The sequence below is a fragment of the Mesoplodon mirus genome (genome assembly GCF_964341445.2).
Source record: "Mesoplodon mirus genome assembly, chromosome: 13".
NCBI classification, from domain to species: domain Eukaryota; kingdom Metazoa; phylum Chordata; class Mammalia; order Artiodactyla; family Ziphiidae; genus Mesoplodon; species Mesoplodon mirus.
Genome location: NC_138989.1, coordinates 26,148,191 through 26,164,552, shown reverse-complemented (window position 1 = coordinate 26,164,552; position 16,362 = coordinate 26,148,191). Strand labels below are relative to the sequence as shown.

The window sequence follows — 16,362 nt, the reverse complement described above, 5'->3', positions numbered from 1 at the left end:
GGTCCCTGTGTGGGTAGCACGGTTCTGACTGCCCCTTGCACAGGCTACGAGAGGCGTTTTATGGAGCCTCTTCTTGCGGTGAAGCCTGGGCAGGGGGTGAAATCCCGAAGTGTGGAGGCCTGATGTTGAGTGCCCCTCGGGTAGAGCAGGCTTGGGAAGGGGGCAGATGGCAGGCAGCCCGCAGGGCGGTGTGGCTTGTGGGGTACTTTCTCCACCTGGCACGTGGGCGATTCCCTCATGTAAACTGCTGCCTGCCTCTGAGAGGACGGGTGTTTGAGAACTGAAATGGGAATGGGCCCTAAGGGTGCAGGCCCCACGCTCAGACCCGCTCCCAGACACCAAGTGGGGAGCGGGGGTCTGGCCCGGGGCAGTGGGTGGGAGTGAGGGCCAACATCCAGGGAGGCTTCTCCCAGCCGCCTCCTTCCACCTAGGACAGCTGGTGGTGGGCAGCTGGTGGCTTCCTGCCTTCCAGGCGCCTGGGCTACCCCCGAGGCATGCACACAGTTACTGTGCCATGTCTCACATGCGCTAGAACGTGACAGGAGCCTCGGACTGGGTCTGCTCCCTGTTCCGTGTGTGGTGGCCTCCCTGCAGGACGCGGGCAGAGAGGGCACTAAAGTGGGCGTGTGCAGGACGAGGGAGAGGCGAGCGGATGGGGCCGGAGGGCCAATGGGGGACGGGCACAACCCTCTGACAGCAGGCAAGGTCCCAAGAGCTGCTCGTTCTGGAGAAGACAATGTGTTTAATGATTTTTGTGACCCAGAGGACGCCATGCAGAGCCTGGGCAGGGCCGTCACACGAAGTAGGCAGCCAGGGCCGACATCTTGTCCTTGGGTCTCCTGGTGCCTGGCTTCCCCGCTGGCCTCCGGCCCCGGCCCCGGCCCCGGCCCTGCCTCCTCCCAGGCCCGCGGTGCATGGGGTGGCAGGAGGCTGCGTGCTTCAGCTCCACCAGCTCCTGGAAGACAGGGTCGCAGAAGACGCAGCCCGTGTGCTGTGTGCCGTCGCCCGGCAGGGGGGACCTGGCCTTGTTGAAGTCGACGTCCAGCAGGGCGGCCTCGCAGGTGCCGCAGGTGTCGGCAGACACACGCACGCGGTAGGCATTCTCGAAGCAGTGTGCCACCACATTGCACCTGTTGCAGGCCACCCGCCACTTGGGGCCTGAGGTGGGGTCGAGCACCAGCACACCGCTCTCGCACTCCACGCACTGGCCAATGCCCAGCATGCTCAGCGAGTGCTGGCAGGTGGGGTGTGTGCACTCGTTGCAGCCTGTGCCTGGGGGAGTGCAGGGGGTACCATTATGCACACCCACCTGCCCGCCCACCCACCCTTGGGACCTCCACCCCAACCCGCATCCCAGCAGACTGCGCTCCTCTCGCCCCGTGCATGCCGGCCCTGGGCTCTTCTTCTCTGAGACCTCCTTGACCTTTGACGTCCCCCCACTCTGAGGTTTCCAGACAGCTTCCGGACGGCCTCCAGCCAAGTCCACCCCGCCTTTACTTTGCTCTCTGTGGCCCAGGTGGGGCCATCTGCTGTCCTGTAAACTGCTGGAGAGCAGGGATGGGTCTCCCTGAGAAAGGTGGTGACTGAGGGCTCACCCCTTGCCGGGGGCGGCCCCCTCCCACTGCATCCTCTCACTCCCCCAGCCCAGGAGCATGCCCACTGCCCAGATCACAAGTGATCTGACTATGGTCAACCATCCAATTACGACTAGGCAGAGAGCGGCAGACTGGCCAGCTGGGCCCTGAGCAGTGCCCGAGCACACCTGGGTCCTTGGGGCCCTGTGCAGGGAGCTCAGGAATGGTAGGTGCGGGGTCCCCTCAGAGTCCAGCATGGCATGAGCAGGGCTGGTGCTGAGGAGGGACCACAGGTGCCCGGGAGACAGGTGAGCTGGCTAGGGAGGGAACAGCTCACCTTTCTTCATGTCTCGGAAGGGTGGGTGGTTGGAGCAATATGGGCACAGCGGGTAGCTCTTGCCCCGCGAGCCTGATGACCACAGAACCAGCTCGAAGTCATCCAGCGGGCACCGGAGCTCCTTGTAGAGCTTGATGGTGCCGTTCTGGGGGAGGGTGTAGGTCTCATCACAGTGGGAGCAGTGCAGGCGGCTTGGCTTGGCCTGTGGCAAAGTCGGGGGGGGTGGTCACAGGTTTGCTGGGGCTGCCGACTCTCCGGCCCACCCTCATTCTCCCTGAGACATAGGATACATAACATGTAAAACATAACGTGTAACACCTATAACACGTAACACATAGCGCATGATGCTAATGCATAGCATGTGTAGGTAGCACATAGTATGGAATATCACCAGGACCTCAGGCAAGGATCCCTGGTCACTGAATCTCAGAGCACTTGCTCCACACGTACACAAAGGCAGTGCTAAAATCCCTGCACGTACATTAGTATCCGTGACAGCAAGGAACATGTTGTCAAGAGAACATGGACAGTGCGTGTTTCAGTGGCCTAATGGCTTACGTGCTGCTGGGGTCTGGGGGCAGCGGTGGAGGTTTGTTGGCAAAGCTGCCCAGGCCCCCCCGCCCCGTCACTCCGTGTAAAGGCAGCTGGAGCAAGACCCACGGGGTGGCAAGACTGCCCATCTGTGCACACCTGCCCTGTGCGCCCCGGCCCCTCCCCCCTACCTGTATGTACTTCATGAACCGGTGGCACTTCCCACAGCGGGAAAGGGGCTTGCCGGTGGCCGCCAGGGGCGAGAAGGACACCTCCATCAGCTCATCCATGCCTGAAAGTGAGCAGGGTGGGACTCACACCCCGACCCCAGGGTGCCCACCTCTACGACATCCGGTATACTGGGCAGGCTTGAAGGAGCTACTGCACGTGGCCAAGAGTCTGAGGGTAAATACGGTCACCCGAGGGTGGGAGTCTTTGCGTCAGTAACTGAACGGCAAGCGGCTGCCGTTTGTCACACGAGCCGCGTGTGCTGCACGTGCTGTCACTACACTCGCTCTGTAATCCCGACAATGGCCTGGAGCCCAGAGCCTTGATCTGGGAGCTGGTATCGCTGCCGGAGGCGGCAGCCCTGACCAGGGTCCTCTGGCCCAGGAGCAGGGAAGAGGCGGGCCTCACCCGCGATGGAGTCCACGAAGTAGTGGAACTTCCTCTTGAAGACGTCCAGGGTGTGGCCCAGGACCTGGCGGTAGTCGGCTTTACCCTGGGCGATCAGGTTCAGCTGCTTCTCCACTGCACTGCGAATGGTGGGGAGCACCAGCTCCACATCTGCGGAGCAGGGGACGCACTGTGAGCCCTCGTGCCACGGGGCCAGGGCTGCCCCCACCTGTGATCTTCCCCGGCACCCCGTGTGGAGTGGCCAGGACACCCCGCCTCCAGGACAGCGTCACAGGACGAAGCTGCTTGGGTGGGGTCTGTACTCCATCTCCCATGGGCCCCTCAGGACTCCTCAGGACAGACAGACGGCACCGCAGCAAGGACCCCAGGGCCCAGTCTGCAGGGAAGAGCCCACGTCCCCCCTTTTGGACCCTACACACACCCACGTGTCCATCAGCCCTGCTACGGCAGGTCCTGGGCATGGCCAGAGCGGCCTCCTTGCGGTGGGAGCTGCGGGCTCACTGCAGGGCCGGGTCTGTGAGGGGAGGCGCCCGGCAGCTGGACTCACCAATCTTGTAGTAGCCGTGCACCAGTACAATACCAAGGTTGGTGGGCTTGAGCCGGCGCCCACTCTCCACGACCACGTAGTTACGCTGGCAGATGTTGTTGATGTGTACGGGGATGCTGGCATCCGTCCCTGAGACACAGCAGGGCCCTGTCAGACTTGGCTCCCCCTTCACCCCCGCCTGCCTCGTGGCCCCCGGTTCTCAGCCCTGCCCCTGGGCACCACACCACAGGCCTTTTCTGGGCTGTCCTGTGAACCCAGCGTCGATGTTTCCAGCTCAGAGAGACTAAGGAACTCCGCCAAAGTCACAGAGCTCGGTCGCCTGCTCCTCACATTTGGAAATGTGCCCTCCTTGGCCTCTCCCTGTCTTGACCCTGTGGCACCCACACCTTTCCAGAACCAAGGCCCCAGCCCCCCAAATGCAGAGGAGCCTCCCTGACAAATTGTCCCTCCAAAACCTGCCCGGGTTTGCCCACTTGCTGGCTCCCGGTCCCTCATGATCAGCCCCCAGGGCAGGCTCCCAGCTGCGGGGTGCACCTGCCCCAAAGACATCAAGGTCGTCTGGCACTGCCAGATGCTGCCTTTACTGCTCCCCGAGGTCCATGGCTGGCAGGATGAGGTGGGCCAGGCTCTGAGCCCCATGCAGCTCTGCAGTGCTGCACCGCACACTCCCGCGGCACCTCCTGCACTCGGCACAGCCCCGGGGCCCCTGGTCAACAGGGCCGCCCTTGACCGCTGTCGGGGGGTCCGTGACACTGTCTAGTGTGCGGCCACGAGAAGCCACGGACGTCCCGTCAACGAGAAGGGACAGAGGGTGCTGGGTGAGCGGCGCCCACACCCGCAGCAGGCTGAGGACCACCAGGACCCACTGCAGGCACCCAGGCCCCTGGAAGCAGCAGCCCAGCTCTCCTGGTAAGGCCACCACTGTCACCAGGACCCCGGGCACAGGTAAGAGGCTCCCTGGCAAGGCACCCGCAGGACTGTTAGTGATGGAACAGAGTCCAGATACTGTGGCCTGGTTGTCCCACAGTCCTCCAGAGCCTGTCAACTGTGAGGGGCCCGGTGAGCTGGGGCAGCCCATCAGGGGACAGGCAGCACCCGTCGGAGCAAGCACCACCTGGGGAGGCAGCACCAGCACAAGGCCATCCCCCAGGGTGTGAGGCCTCAGGTCACAGCCCCTGGGCCTGGGGACTGGGAGAGACCCTCACCCGTGAGACATATGCATCAGCGACCCCAGTTTTGAGCTCACTAGCTCCTTGGTGGGGCACGTCCACTCCCCGCGCAGAGAAGCAGTGCCGTGGGAACTTGGCTTTCCTGTCGCCTTGTGGATTTGTCTGAGTTTTGTGTCCTCCCTGTGGGTGAGTCACTGGCAACCTGGGCCAACACTCAGCTCTGGGGGTGGTAGTTAGTGCCTGTAAGGGTGCGTGTTGGCCTTTACAGGCAAGGCCAGGCCCTGAGGTGGAGGCCTCGGCAAGGGCCTGCCCGCGGCCACCCTGCAGGCTCAGCTGGCCACACTGGGCCCCAGCCCTGGGATGGGAGCCCTGGGCCCGGACCCACCGATGCCGTGCTTCTCCATGAGCGTGATGAGCTCAGCCTCCGTCAGGTAGTCAGGGGGGCTCGTCTGCTTCTCCAGCATCTTGACCTCAGCCACGGCGAATGTGTCGCCCCTCTGGCAGGTGGGCAGGCTCTCCTCCAGGGGCACACTCTGCCAAGGCATGATCTCCGTGAAACCTGCGGAGACCAGGCGCTGACACTCAGGGCTGGTGGCCATGTCCGCGGAGGTGGGAGAGGCGCCTGCCTGGCTCCACCTACCTGGGGAGATGACGGTCTTGCCTGTGCAGGTGAAGCGCTCAGGCCCGATCCGGAAGGAGATGGTGCTCTGCAGGTACTTGCAGTCGTGGCTGACTGTAGCAATGAAGTGCCTGGTGATGTACTCGTACAGCCGCCAGGCCTCGCCGCCTGCAAATGGCGCAGCTGCTCAGTGCCGGGCTCTGGCTCCAAGCAGCCCCGGCACTTGTGCTCCAGCAGCAGGGCCTGGGCACCAGGGCTGGCCTGCTCTAAGCCCTCGAAGGGGGAGGGGACAACAGGAAGGACCGCAAGTGTCTCCAGGCCTCGGTGGCTCTTTCAGGCCCTGCTTCTGGGTGGGACTGCGCTTCAAGGCCCGACCTACCCCATAAGTGACCTGCCACCATCGCTTCAGACTGCGGCTGTGCACAGGGGCTCCTGTCTCCCTCTCCTGCCTTCTCCCAGCACGCAGGCTACCAGCAGGGCCTCGAGGGTGGGAAGTAAGGGCGCCCCATGGTTGAGCCTGTCACCCTGCCCCAGTCTCATCCCACTCCATCTGTGGTCTCCTGCCTGGCCTGCTCCAGCGCCTGCCTGCACATCACACACCTGCCGCCACCACTTGACTCCTGTCCCGTCCATGGCGACAGAGCACAACCTTCAGGTGGCCCCTTCACTGCAGCCGGGGCCGGTGGGGGCCCACAATGCTGATGGGGCCTGACCCCGTCCAAAGGTGCCATGTAGCCAAAGCTCCTCACCTGGCCCTCCTGGGAAGCTTGAAACGCACGCGCGTGCGTGCATGTGTGTGTTCATGTGTGCGCAAACTTCTGGGGGGAGCCCCCATACCTAATTCAGCCTCCGTGGCAGACTTCATGGGGGTGATGGGGGGATGGTCACCAGCGTCGTGGCCTTTCCGTGGGCGGTTGATACCTTCCGCTAACAGCCGCTTCACCTGAGGGGAAAGCCCGGAGCAAGGCATGAGCCTAGCAAGGCTGCCAACCCTCACGGGAGGAGCGGCTGCCCATCCTGGCCTGGCCCGTGGGGTCCTGGCCTCACCGTGTCGGCCCAGTAGGGGTGGTTGGCCTGTTGCCGCAGAGGCCCCTTCAGGTCGAAGCTCTCGGGGTAGTGGGTGGTCTCAGTGCGCGGGTAGCTGATGTAGCCCTGCGTGTAGAGCCGCTCTGCGGTCTGCATGGCGTGCTGTGGGCCCATCCCTGCCGGACATGCAGGCTCAGCAGCCTGGACGCCGGGACAGCAGGCACCCATGGGCCAGGTGCCCAGGCTCCTGGGAGGTGGGGGCCACACGGCCCGATCCAAGGCCAAGCTCCCCCGCCAGGGCAGGGACACCCCGGGTCACCCTCGAGACGCTGGTAGCCGTACTGCTGAACGTGGCCTTCAGAGTGCCTGTGTCCTACTCGGCCTGGGGTCACACCCATGCCCTACGGTCCACACGCGCCCTCCGTCGTGAGCCCCCAGGTGCGTCCGCGCTCACAGCGCTGCAGGGCACTGATGGGGTTTGTGCTCCTGCTCCTCCCCAACCTGCAGAAGCTGGCCTCAGCGAGCAGTCACTCCATGTCATCGCTGCCTCTCGAGCATCCCTGGAGGTGCTGCCCTGAGAGGATGGTGCCCACGGTTTCCTGAGGCTGCAGAGGGGCCACCAATGCCTGGAGGCTGCCAGCTCCAGACCAACCTTCTAGCACAACCTCCTCGCTATGGTAGAAACGAGGCTCAGGGCCACGTCACAGCTGTCACACCTGTCGAGTGCCCCGCCCACACCTGGCCTCTCCCTGCACCAGGGACGCCACTGCAGCTGTCCCCCTCAGGTAGCAGCCATCGTCACAATCGCCATTGTCAAGACGCCATGTGCCTGCCCCAAGAAGTCTCCTGGGGGTTTTGAGGCAACGTCCACACTCACCCAGGGAAGAGCTGGCTACACGCAGCATCTCCACGGTGTTCAGGGCCAGCGGCCTCTGCTTGGCCTTCTCCTTCCTGCTCGTGGCCTCCACCTGGGGGACAGAATAGATTCACACATGGGTGCAGGGAGACGCCATGACAGGCTCAGGACATGTGGCCAAGGGTCTAGACTCTTTTACCCTCCCAGCTTCTCCAGTTCTCTTCATAGAGGACTCAGGACTTGAATGAACATTTGTTCAGGCCCAGGAAGGGAAAATGAAAGAAAATTTTTTTCCAGGGAAAACAGACAACCTGGAGAAAAGGGGAAGAGTCAGGAGAAGGGGCTGCATATTTGAAACCCAACAGGAGCCAGCGTCTGTCAGGCTGCGGGGCTGGCGGAGCGCCCAGGGGGCCGTGGGGTGAGGGCTCGTCACAGGGGCAGCTGCTTACCCCTCACTACGCCCACTCGTGTTGCTACACCTGCCAATTTGTCAGGAGAAGCTGGAAATTGGGATTTTTTATGTGAAATCTCCTAACTTCTGAAAGTGGGTAACCACTTTGGAACTTGGTAAATACCACGCACTTTAAGGAAAACGGTGGTGAGTAATCACCGTCAGCCTCTGGGCTGAGCTGCTGTCAGAAGAGATGACCGCTTTGTCTGTGGCAAAAACAATCCAAACCTCTCAAATGCCACCCCTCGCCCCTGCCAACCTCACGTGGACCTGGCCAGGGCCGGGCCCCCTGAATTCCGGACAGATGTGGGGCTAACACTGAGGCCAAGTGGTGTCTGTGCAGCAGGGGCAGCTTGGATCACCGGCGCAGGGAGGGGGCACTCAGACGGGGTGGCCATTGTGGGTAGAAGCACGGGGCAGCTTTAAGGGAAGCTCTGGAGCCTGAGTCAACTGCCCTGGGCAAGGGGACGCCCAGGAAGGTTCAGGAAGGACAAGAGAAGGCGGCTGAAGGAGGCCAGGCGAGCCTCAGTGACCACGGGGGCCGTCACGACTGCAAGGCATAAGCTGCCACGACCACAGACATGCCCCCACCCATGCGGCCAGCCAGTTGCCAGGTGGCATCAACCTCTTCCTAACAGCCACGCAGCCCATGCTTTCCAATTTGTGAAAACCTGAGTAAGAAACGTAGCACATGAAGGCCACGAAAGCTGATGACCCAAAGATGCCCGTGCTGGCTGTGGGACCTGGGCGGGTTCTTGATGTGCGTAGGGGCCTCTAGTTGTTAGCCTGAGGTGTCACAGAAAAGGGACATATGGGTGGAATCCTCCCAAAGGAGATAATGCCCACAGGGCACATGGAGGGCTCAGAGCAGTGGTGCACGGCAGCTATGGCCTGGGCAGGAGTTTCTTAGGGGGAGCGTGTCGTGAGTAACCATTCTTCTGTCTAAAAAGTGTCTGTGTTCCAGAAAGGCAGAGAAAGATATAAGCCTAGGTCAGCAGAGTCTTCTGAGGCTCCCCCCAAGGCAGATGGGACTGATGTGGGTGGAGCAGCCCACCTGGGCCTCCTTCTCCAGCTTGGTCATGTTCAGGAACATCTGTGCGATCTCCCGGTCGAACACACGCACTCGGTCCCAGTCCAAAAGGAGGGATCGGTCCTTATCGGCATCCACCTGCAGGAGGGGAACAGGAGAGCCGGGAGAGAAAGCATCCAGGTGAGCCAGCGCCAGCAGGGAGAATTGGGGCAGACAGAGCTGGTCCTCGCCTGGGCCCTGCCGCTAAAGTCTCTCGGCTGTACCTGTTCAGGTGCACAGCCGCAGGTGTGCAGGTTGAGGCCCAGCCCCTCCCCAAGTGGAGGCTGCTCTGACACAAAGCCTCCTTGCTGAGATCAGCCAGACGGCCTCAGGAGGGGAGCCCCAAGCCGAGGCTGAGGTGTCCTTAGGGAGCATCGGAGCCCCCACCTCTCATCCCCTAAGCCCCACTGGCACTAGATGTGGCCCCACCTAGGAGACCCCAGCCCTGTGTTGACTGAAGCAGCTCTGTATTATGCTCTAAATCTTAGAAAAACCTTCCTTTTTACTTGGAGCAGGGGTTCCAAGACTTCTTAGAAGCTCGAAAGTCAGCAGCCTGTGGCCCTCAGTCCAGTCCTTGGACCTGACCACCCCAACCGTGGGCCTGGCGGGTGACCTCACCCTGAGCTGCCAGAGCGTCCAGGCCTGGCCTTGTCCTGCGGCCTCCACGAAGGCTGGGGGCCCTTCCCTGGGCACCTGCAACCACTTCCTGGTGGGACAGCCACCCACAGCTGTACCCTTGGCCTGGGGACTATGACAATGATGATGGAGGCTCTCAGAATCCATATCCAAACCCGGAAAGACCCAGCATGAACAGGAAAAGGAAGTGAACCTTGGCCTGCAGCACCCAGTAGGTCTCCGGTTTGAAGGACTGGATTTTATCATGTCTCTCCACACAGAAGCCCAGCGTGGGGGTCTGGCATGGCCCGAAGGAGATGAGCGAGCTGTCTAGGTTGCCGTATTTCCCCTGGAAGTATTTAGTCTGAAACCTATAAAGGGGGTTGGGGGGAGAGGAGGACATTTTGGTCACACATTCACTCAAATACCATCATTAGCTGCCCGTGGGAGTGGGGCAGGAGGCTGCCTGGTCGGTGTGGGAGGAGGCCAAGGCAACAGCTCCCTGCTCAAAAGATGGAAAGGGAAGAGCAGAGGCTCTGTCTACCCTGGTCGGAAGCCCTATTTTATTCCGTACCCCTCCACCCCCTCAAGACCTGCCCACCCTGCTTGTCGAGAGGGGACCTCTGTGGTCTGCGTCGGCTAAAGAGACAGTTTTCTTGGGGATTTTAAAATGCTGACAATCTCCTGTTGCCGACCAGGCCTGGGGGGAGGCCGGGAGCCAGGCGAGGCAGTGGCCTGGCCAGGGGGTGGGCGGCACCTGGTGAAGGCGCAGCCGATGCGCAGGTCCAGCTCCTGCCGCGCATCCACTGAGAGTGCCTCGTTGTGGTCGGGCTCACCCAGGCGGACCATGGCAGTGCAGATGTCTGTGTCCGTGATGGAGCTGAACCGGGCCCGGAACACTGTCTTCTCGCCACTGTGGGCCTGATTCATGACGGGCAGCACTGCGTCCAGGACCTGGGGAGGCGGCCGGCTGTAATGCCCACACCTCACCTCACCTGGGTGCCAGGCCCCCTCCACTGCCCTCTCCTCCCGGAGCCTCAGTCTCCACGGGCCCCCTGCCATGCACTTCCTTTCCTTCTGTCCACCGCTGTGTTCAAACCCCCTTCCTACTGCTACCCTCTCTCTTCCTACAGTGGTTTCCACCCCGAAACCAGGAGGTGCTACTGCAGGGGACACAAGGGACCCCAGCCTCCAAGTCCACCCCGCTCCACCCACTTTCCCGCCTTCTAGAGGAGGGAGTGCTGGGAGGGCCGAGGGGATTTGGGAGACTTTCCAGGGACTGGAGGAAAGACAGAGAAGGGAAAAGAAGAAAATGCAGTGGATAGGAGTGGGGGCCGGTGCATCTCAGGGCTAGAGCAGGGTGGGGGACGTGGGGGGCCTGGAGCCCAGACTCACTAAGAGTTAGTGAAGGCCGTGCAGCGGGAGGGGAGTCGCCGCTGGAGCCTGGCCATGCAGCTTCCTTATGGGGAGGGAGTGGCTCCGTTTCTGAGGGGAGAAAGCCCGTGAGCTGCCAACATTCTCCACCCCAGACGCAAAGGTCCCTGGGGAGGAGCAGCCCTGCAGGGGAGGGGTCGGGAGAGGGGTGTCTGGGAACAGTTCCCTGAGGTGCCAGGTCCCAGGTGAGAGCTGGGGTGTTCCAGCCTGAGGGGCTCCTGTGGGAGGCAGGCCTGGGAGCTGCCACCTGCTTCCAGCCTGAGGGGGGGCGCCCGGGGGCTGGCAGAGACGGGAGGCGGGAGGGCACAGCTTGGGGGGTGGGGGGAGAAGGAGGAGGTAGGTGAAAGGGTGTCAAGCAGCACTGGCTGAAGGTCCCTGCATGGCTCTGGGAGGGTGCGATGCTCAGAACCCACCCTCTCCTCCAGGCAGTCCTCCATCTAGGAAATCCTGCCCCATGGCTTCCTCACAATGTGCCCCTCAGGCAAAGGGACACTCCCTACCCTGGGTAGAGCCCGTGCATCTTAAAATATCTACAGAATCAGCAGAATTTAAGCCTGTGCCGTGGTTCCCCTGGCAGCATCAGCCCCAGGAGTGGCATGACAGTGGCGGGAAGGCCGATGTATGGACCCCCAGCCCCCTCACCTCGAAGCAGATGTTCTCTCCCTCCTTGTCGCAGTCCAGCCACAGTACGATGTAGTCACAGCCTTTGCCCTCCACCTGAGCATAGCACATGGGGAATCACATCTGCCTCGGCCCCCAGTGCCTGCCCATGGTGCCCCCGCCCGGCTGGCGGAGCAGAGCCCGGCCCCGATCACCCTGAGCCCCGGAGCCCAGGGCAGGGCCCAGGCTGAGCCAAGGAGCTGGCTACAGTCAGGCTGGCTTAGCCTCTCAGCAAAGAATTTAGTTCAGAACTGCTATTTTTTGGACAAAAAAGTTATAAATGCCACGTGATCTTAACCTCCAAAACCGCATTTAAAAAAAAGCTAAAATGAAATAACTAAGTATTAACAGTAGTTGTCTTGGATAGTGAGATTATAATTAATTTTTCTTCTTTTTACTTACTTGTATTTTCTAATTTTCATCACATGTATGCACTTGTTTTAAAATTAGGAAATCACCACCACCAAACTATTTTAAAAGCAGGATGTTGCCCCAGGCGCCGGGGAGCCCAGGCTGACTGTGGGGGAGGAGTGGGCCTAAGGGCACCTCGGGGGGTGGGCTGGGGGTGCTCCCTCACACTCAGGACGCACCTGCAGGAACTTCACCATGTTCAGCTTGGGGTTGGCCTCCTTCTTCTCCGTTGGGGCTTGGCTGAACAGCTCGGCGGGGTCCACCTTGTCCCACTTGTTGTACTTTCCTACAAACACAGGCATTGGACGTCCAGATCACACTTCACGCTTCCTGGGACTTGGACCCCAGGAGGAGGGTGGGGAGGGGGAGGCTCGGAGAACCCTTTGCCCAGAGCAGGGCCTCCCTTCGCCTGAGCTGTGAGCCGGCAACACACTTGAGCCCCGCGTGGGAGCTGCTCCCGGATGTTCTCCGTGGCTGGGGGCACCGCTCCTGGTGGTCTCACTGCCACTCATGCCCTGTCTCCTCCTCCAGCTGGTTTCTGTACCCTCTCCCCACCCAGCACTTGGCCGGCCCCCGACAGGTGCTCAGCAGATCCCGGGGGGCCTCAGTGTCCTCAGGCCCCCCGTCCAGCGCATCCCCCACACTTCTCTACTTGGCGTTCGGGCCTCAAATGCCCAGCCTGTAGGCTTCCTTCTAGGCGTCGCTGGTCAGACACAGCCAAGTTCAAGCCCCAGTTCCCTGACTTCAGGGTCCGAATGCCCTGCCCCAAGGGGAGCAAGAACTGCCGAGGCTCTGCTGTGAGCGGCCCGCGCTCAGTGCTGCACCTCCCGCCCCACTGGGGCCTCAAACAGTCCTGGGAGGCGATGGCACTGATCTCAGACCCTTCACACACGAGAAGCAGAAATGCACGGAGGCCCAGCTCTGGTGGAGCGAGGGTCAGAGCCCAGGTCAGACCCACATCAACTGCGACCCTGCACCCAGCCCCACTGGGTCACTGATGCTGGCCTTCCAATCACCACTGATGGACTGCAGGACAAAGGTCATACTCGGAGGGGCAGCAGCCCTCTGTGGAATGCCTGCACGGGCCAGGCCCCTGCTCAGGTGGGGACCACTGCCTCCACTCTGCACAGGAAGGTGCAGGGCTCACAGTGACCAAGGGGCACCACTGGGACAGGGACCCCAGGTCAGCTCTCCACAGTCTGCTGGCCTCAGGACTCATGGGTTCTGGACAAACCTCTCTGCCTGGAGCCTGCCCTGGGCTCCAACTGGACCCTGGGCAGCACAAGGCAGGGCTCCTCAGTGCAATGGAAGGTGGGCAGGGGGGCAGGGGCTCACCCAGGAAGTCCAGGGTCATCACATGACCACAGACGGACGTCATCTTGAAGCGGACCAGCTGGCCAGTGAAGGTCCCGGTGTACTCGTGCACTGAGCACGTCCCGTTCAGCCCTTTGCGTGAGGACATGCTCCCTGCAGGAGAAGCACAGCCATGCGGGGACCCGGGGTCCTGACGCTGCCTCTTGGAGGGCCGGGGTCCCCTCCCCACAGCGGTCAGTGACAACATTCCTCAGGCTGCAGCAGTCACCGGGTGCTGAGAGATCTAGCGGCTCTCAGGGGAAACACGCAGAGCTGGGTGTGTGTGGGGGCCGAGAGCGCCCCCTCTGGACGCTCAAGAGCAGACACTCTCGGGTCGTTCTCTGCGTTTCTGTGTTCACTCCTGAATCTGATTTCTGCCCCTTTCAAACCCTACTCAGAGGTTCCCCAGAGACCCCCTAACTATCGAACTCTAGGGTGACCTCTCCACTCCCAACCAATGGCCCCTTCCCTGAACTTTCTTGGCCTCTGGGGACTGGGCACTTCCAGGGTCTCCCCTCCTCTTCAGATGACTTCTCAGCCTGCTGCCCTGGGGTCTCCTCTTCCTTCAGCCGCTGGACTGAGGGGAGGTCAAGGTGGACACCTGCCATCTCTGGGTCCCCAGCACCCACTAACCACCCAGGGGCTGGGGTGAGGCAAGGGCAGGTGTTCTCTTTCCCAGTGCCCTGGGGTCTCAGGGGCACGGCTCAGCCTCGTGGCACCATCAAGTGGCGTGTGGGGCGTGGGTGCAGCTGCAGCGGGGCATCCACAGGGCGGTGGTGCCGACACCCACGGCATGGCCTCAGCAGACTAGGCTGGGTGGGGTCCTTCCAGTGGACTCTTTATGTGCAAGTCAGCAGGGCTCATTTCTGCTGCTCGTGACTGACCACCCTGCCCGGCACAGCACTCGCCCAGTGGCCTGCCTGCCACGTGCTGCCAGCTGCGCCTGCACCTTGTGGGAGCCCCGGCTCATGCTCAGCATGGCAGTAATCGTACCCCACAGGGACTAAGTGACTTAGTGACCGAGGGCTTCATCCACGCCTGCTGTCCTGAACAGACTTGACTCCAGCAGGCTGGGGTTGCTTAGGAAGAAGAAAGGATTGACCTGCAGAGCAGGAACGCCCATGCTCACAGATCAAAGCCGTTGAGAGCGCCGGGGCTGCCCTCCTACCTCGAGAGAGGATTCTGGCGATGGACTGGGCCAAGGACGGCTTCTCAGCCACCATGAGCACCGTCTTCATCTCGTCTCAGGCTGCCAGCACCCTGCTTCACTCCGCTCTCAGGGAAATGGCAGTGAAACAGCTCACACACTGCCCTAGGGCAGCATCATGCTGCTGCCATGCCAACTCCTAAGAGAAAAGACACGCAGAAAACAACATGCTTCCAGTGGAACCTCTCACTTTAAAGAACAAAACAAACCCGAGGCAAGAAAAAGAAGCTCAGGGAAACCTGAAGGCACCTGACAGACAACTGCCTAGGGCAACTGAACTGGATCGGGACCACGGCTTTGCTTGAAAAGATGAGGTGGCCGCATGACCCCAGACAGATTTTGTCCCCAAATCCACGCTAGGAAGCCCTGGGGGCCTTTGGGCCTGGCCCCCCCTCCCGTGGAGCCGTCGTTTACCCCCAGGGCTGAGACGGCATCCTCACCTTGGCTGAACATGAGGGTGCCCTGGGCACTTTACCCAATGCAGATGCCCAGGCTGGACACCCATGTCCTCCTGACTCCCGACTGGGCTGAGACCCACTGGCCAGGAGATCCAGCCCCCAGCAGAGCTCGAGAGACCCTTCGCAAAAGGCTCTGACCTACCTCCCCACTTGCCCTGCTCCACCTCTCACTTTGCAGGCCAGGGTCTGGCCGGTTAAATTGGACATTGTCGTCTAAAGAAAAAAATACATCCGTTTGCCTGGAATGTTCCACGGATCCTGGGGAAGGCAGCTCTACTGTCAAAGGCCCGGCTCAGGCACTAACTCTTCTTTAAAGGATTCTCCCTTTTTTAGGGAAAGACAGGATGGATCCTTTCCTGTGAGCTGTTTATTCATATTTGTACCCATTTTTTCCAAGAGAGTTGCTGTCTTATTTTAGGAGTCGTTTAGATAATGAGGAAATTAGCTCTTTACGATATGACCTGATGTCCAAAACATTCCCCCAAGCAAAGTACAGCTAGAACAGGCCTGTATTTATGTCACCAGCAAGGGTTGCAGGTGGTGGGGCTGGGGGGCAGGCAGACCCGGACGTGGCTGGTGGAACTTGACCGGAGCGACTTGATGACACCTCTCAAAACTACGAGCATGTGGCCGTAGCAGTCCCACATCCAGGGACGAGCTCAGGGATCCCACATGATTTACAGAGCACCCACTGCACGCTCAGTGTGTCGCCCTGTGCCATGAGGGGCAGAGCAGAGCAGGGGTGGCACAAGGCAGGCATGAGCTGTGCAGTGTCCGGGGGCAGAGTTTCAAGGCGGCCCAGGGACTCCCCTTCTCTCGCCCACAGAAGCCAGAGGCCAGAAGGGGAAACTGGCAGCAAAGGGAGTTTCCCATCCCTTCCAAAGTAGGAAGGACTTATCCTAAAACGTTCCCTTAGGTTTTCTCACTTCTGCATCACAAGAGCAGCCAGCAATTATGGTGTAACTGTCCTGCCAGTGCCCTCGGTGGGGGTGCTGTGCTGCCCCACGGCAGGAGTTGTAGGGTCAGGAAGACCAGAGATCAAGCGGCAGGACTTAAACACACATGCGCAGCCCTCATCCTGTCCAGCCTCTGTGAGCACCCTGGGCGGAGCGGCAGCCCTGCTTTGCTTCCCTACAGCACCGACCACTATACCTGAGAGCCTCTCCAGCTACGTATTTATTTTTTTGTCTCACAGTTCCTAGAACGTACGTAAACTCCAAGAGGACAGGGCTGTTACTCTAATGACAAGTAACAGACGATGAGCAAATACTGACTGAATAAATAAAAGAGCAATTTTACCTGCAAAGTGAATAAGAAAAATACTTTCTTTGATGTCTAAAATTGAAAAACTGACTTTAAATCTGTAAGAGTATTGCAAACATTTCATCTACTCAATGTTCTTTCTTCTT

General features: G+C 60.8%; 1 protein-coding gene across 5 annotated transcripts in view; it reads right to left on the bottom strand.

The window, feature by feature from the left end:
• Positions 1-722: 722 nt before the first annotated feature.
• TOP3B (DNA topoisomerase III beta) overlaps positions 723-16,362 on the bottom strand; it is a 110,073-nt gene continuing 94,433 nt past the window's right edge. For 4 of the 5 annotated variants that reach the window (XM_082641274.1, XM_082641271.1, XM_082641272.1 and 1 more), the window contains 17 exons: positions 14,457-14,634; positions 13,271-13,402; positions 12,115-12,221; positions 11,507-11,581; positions 10,188-10,384; positions 9,645-9,801; positions 8,801-8,914; positions 7,317-7,407; positions 6,461-6,615; positions 6,251-6,356; positions 5,435-5,581; positions 5,180-5,353; positions 3,626-3,754; positions 3,079-3,228; positions 2,634-2,734; positions 1,912-2,113; positions 723-1,272 (listed from right to left, as the gene is read on the bottom strand). In XM_082641274.1, coding sequence (XP_082497400.1) covers positions 794-1,272; positions 1,912-2,113; positions 2,634-2,734; positions 3,079-3,228; positions 3,626-3,754; positions 5,180-5,353; positions 5,435-5,581; positions 6,251-6,356; positions 6,461-6,615; positions 7,317-7,407; positions 8,801-8,914; positions 9,645-9,801; positions 10,188-10,384; positions 11,507-11,581; positions 12,115-12,221; positions 13,271-13,402; positions 14,457-14,526 — 2,586 coding nt within the window. In that variant the 5' untranslated portion in view covers positions 14,527-14,634 and the 3' untranslated portion in view covers positions 723-793. The remainder of the gene's footprint in view (positions 1,273-1,911; positions 2,114-2,633; positions 2,735-3,078; positions 3,229-3,625; positions 3,755-5,179; positions 5,354-5,434; positions 5,582-6,250; positions 6,357-6,460; positions 6,616-7,316; positions 7,408-8,800; positions 8,915-9,644; positions 9,802-10,187; positions 10,385-11,506; positions 11,582-12,114; positions 12,222-13,270; positions 13,403-14,456; positions 14,635-16,362) is intronic. The other variant, XM_082641275.1, reaches the window with a different exon arrangement.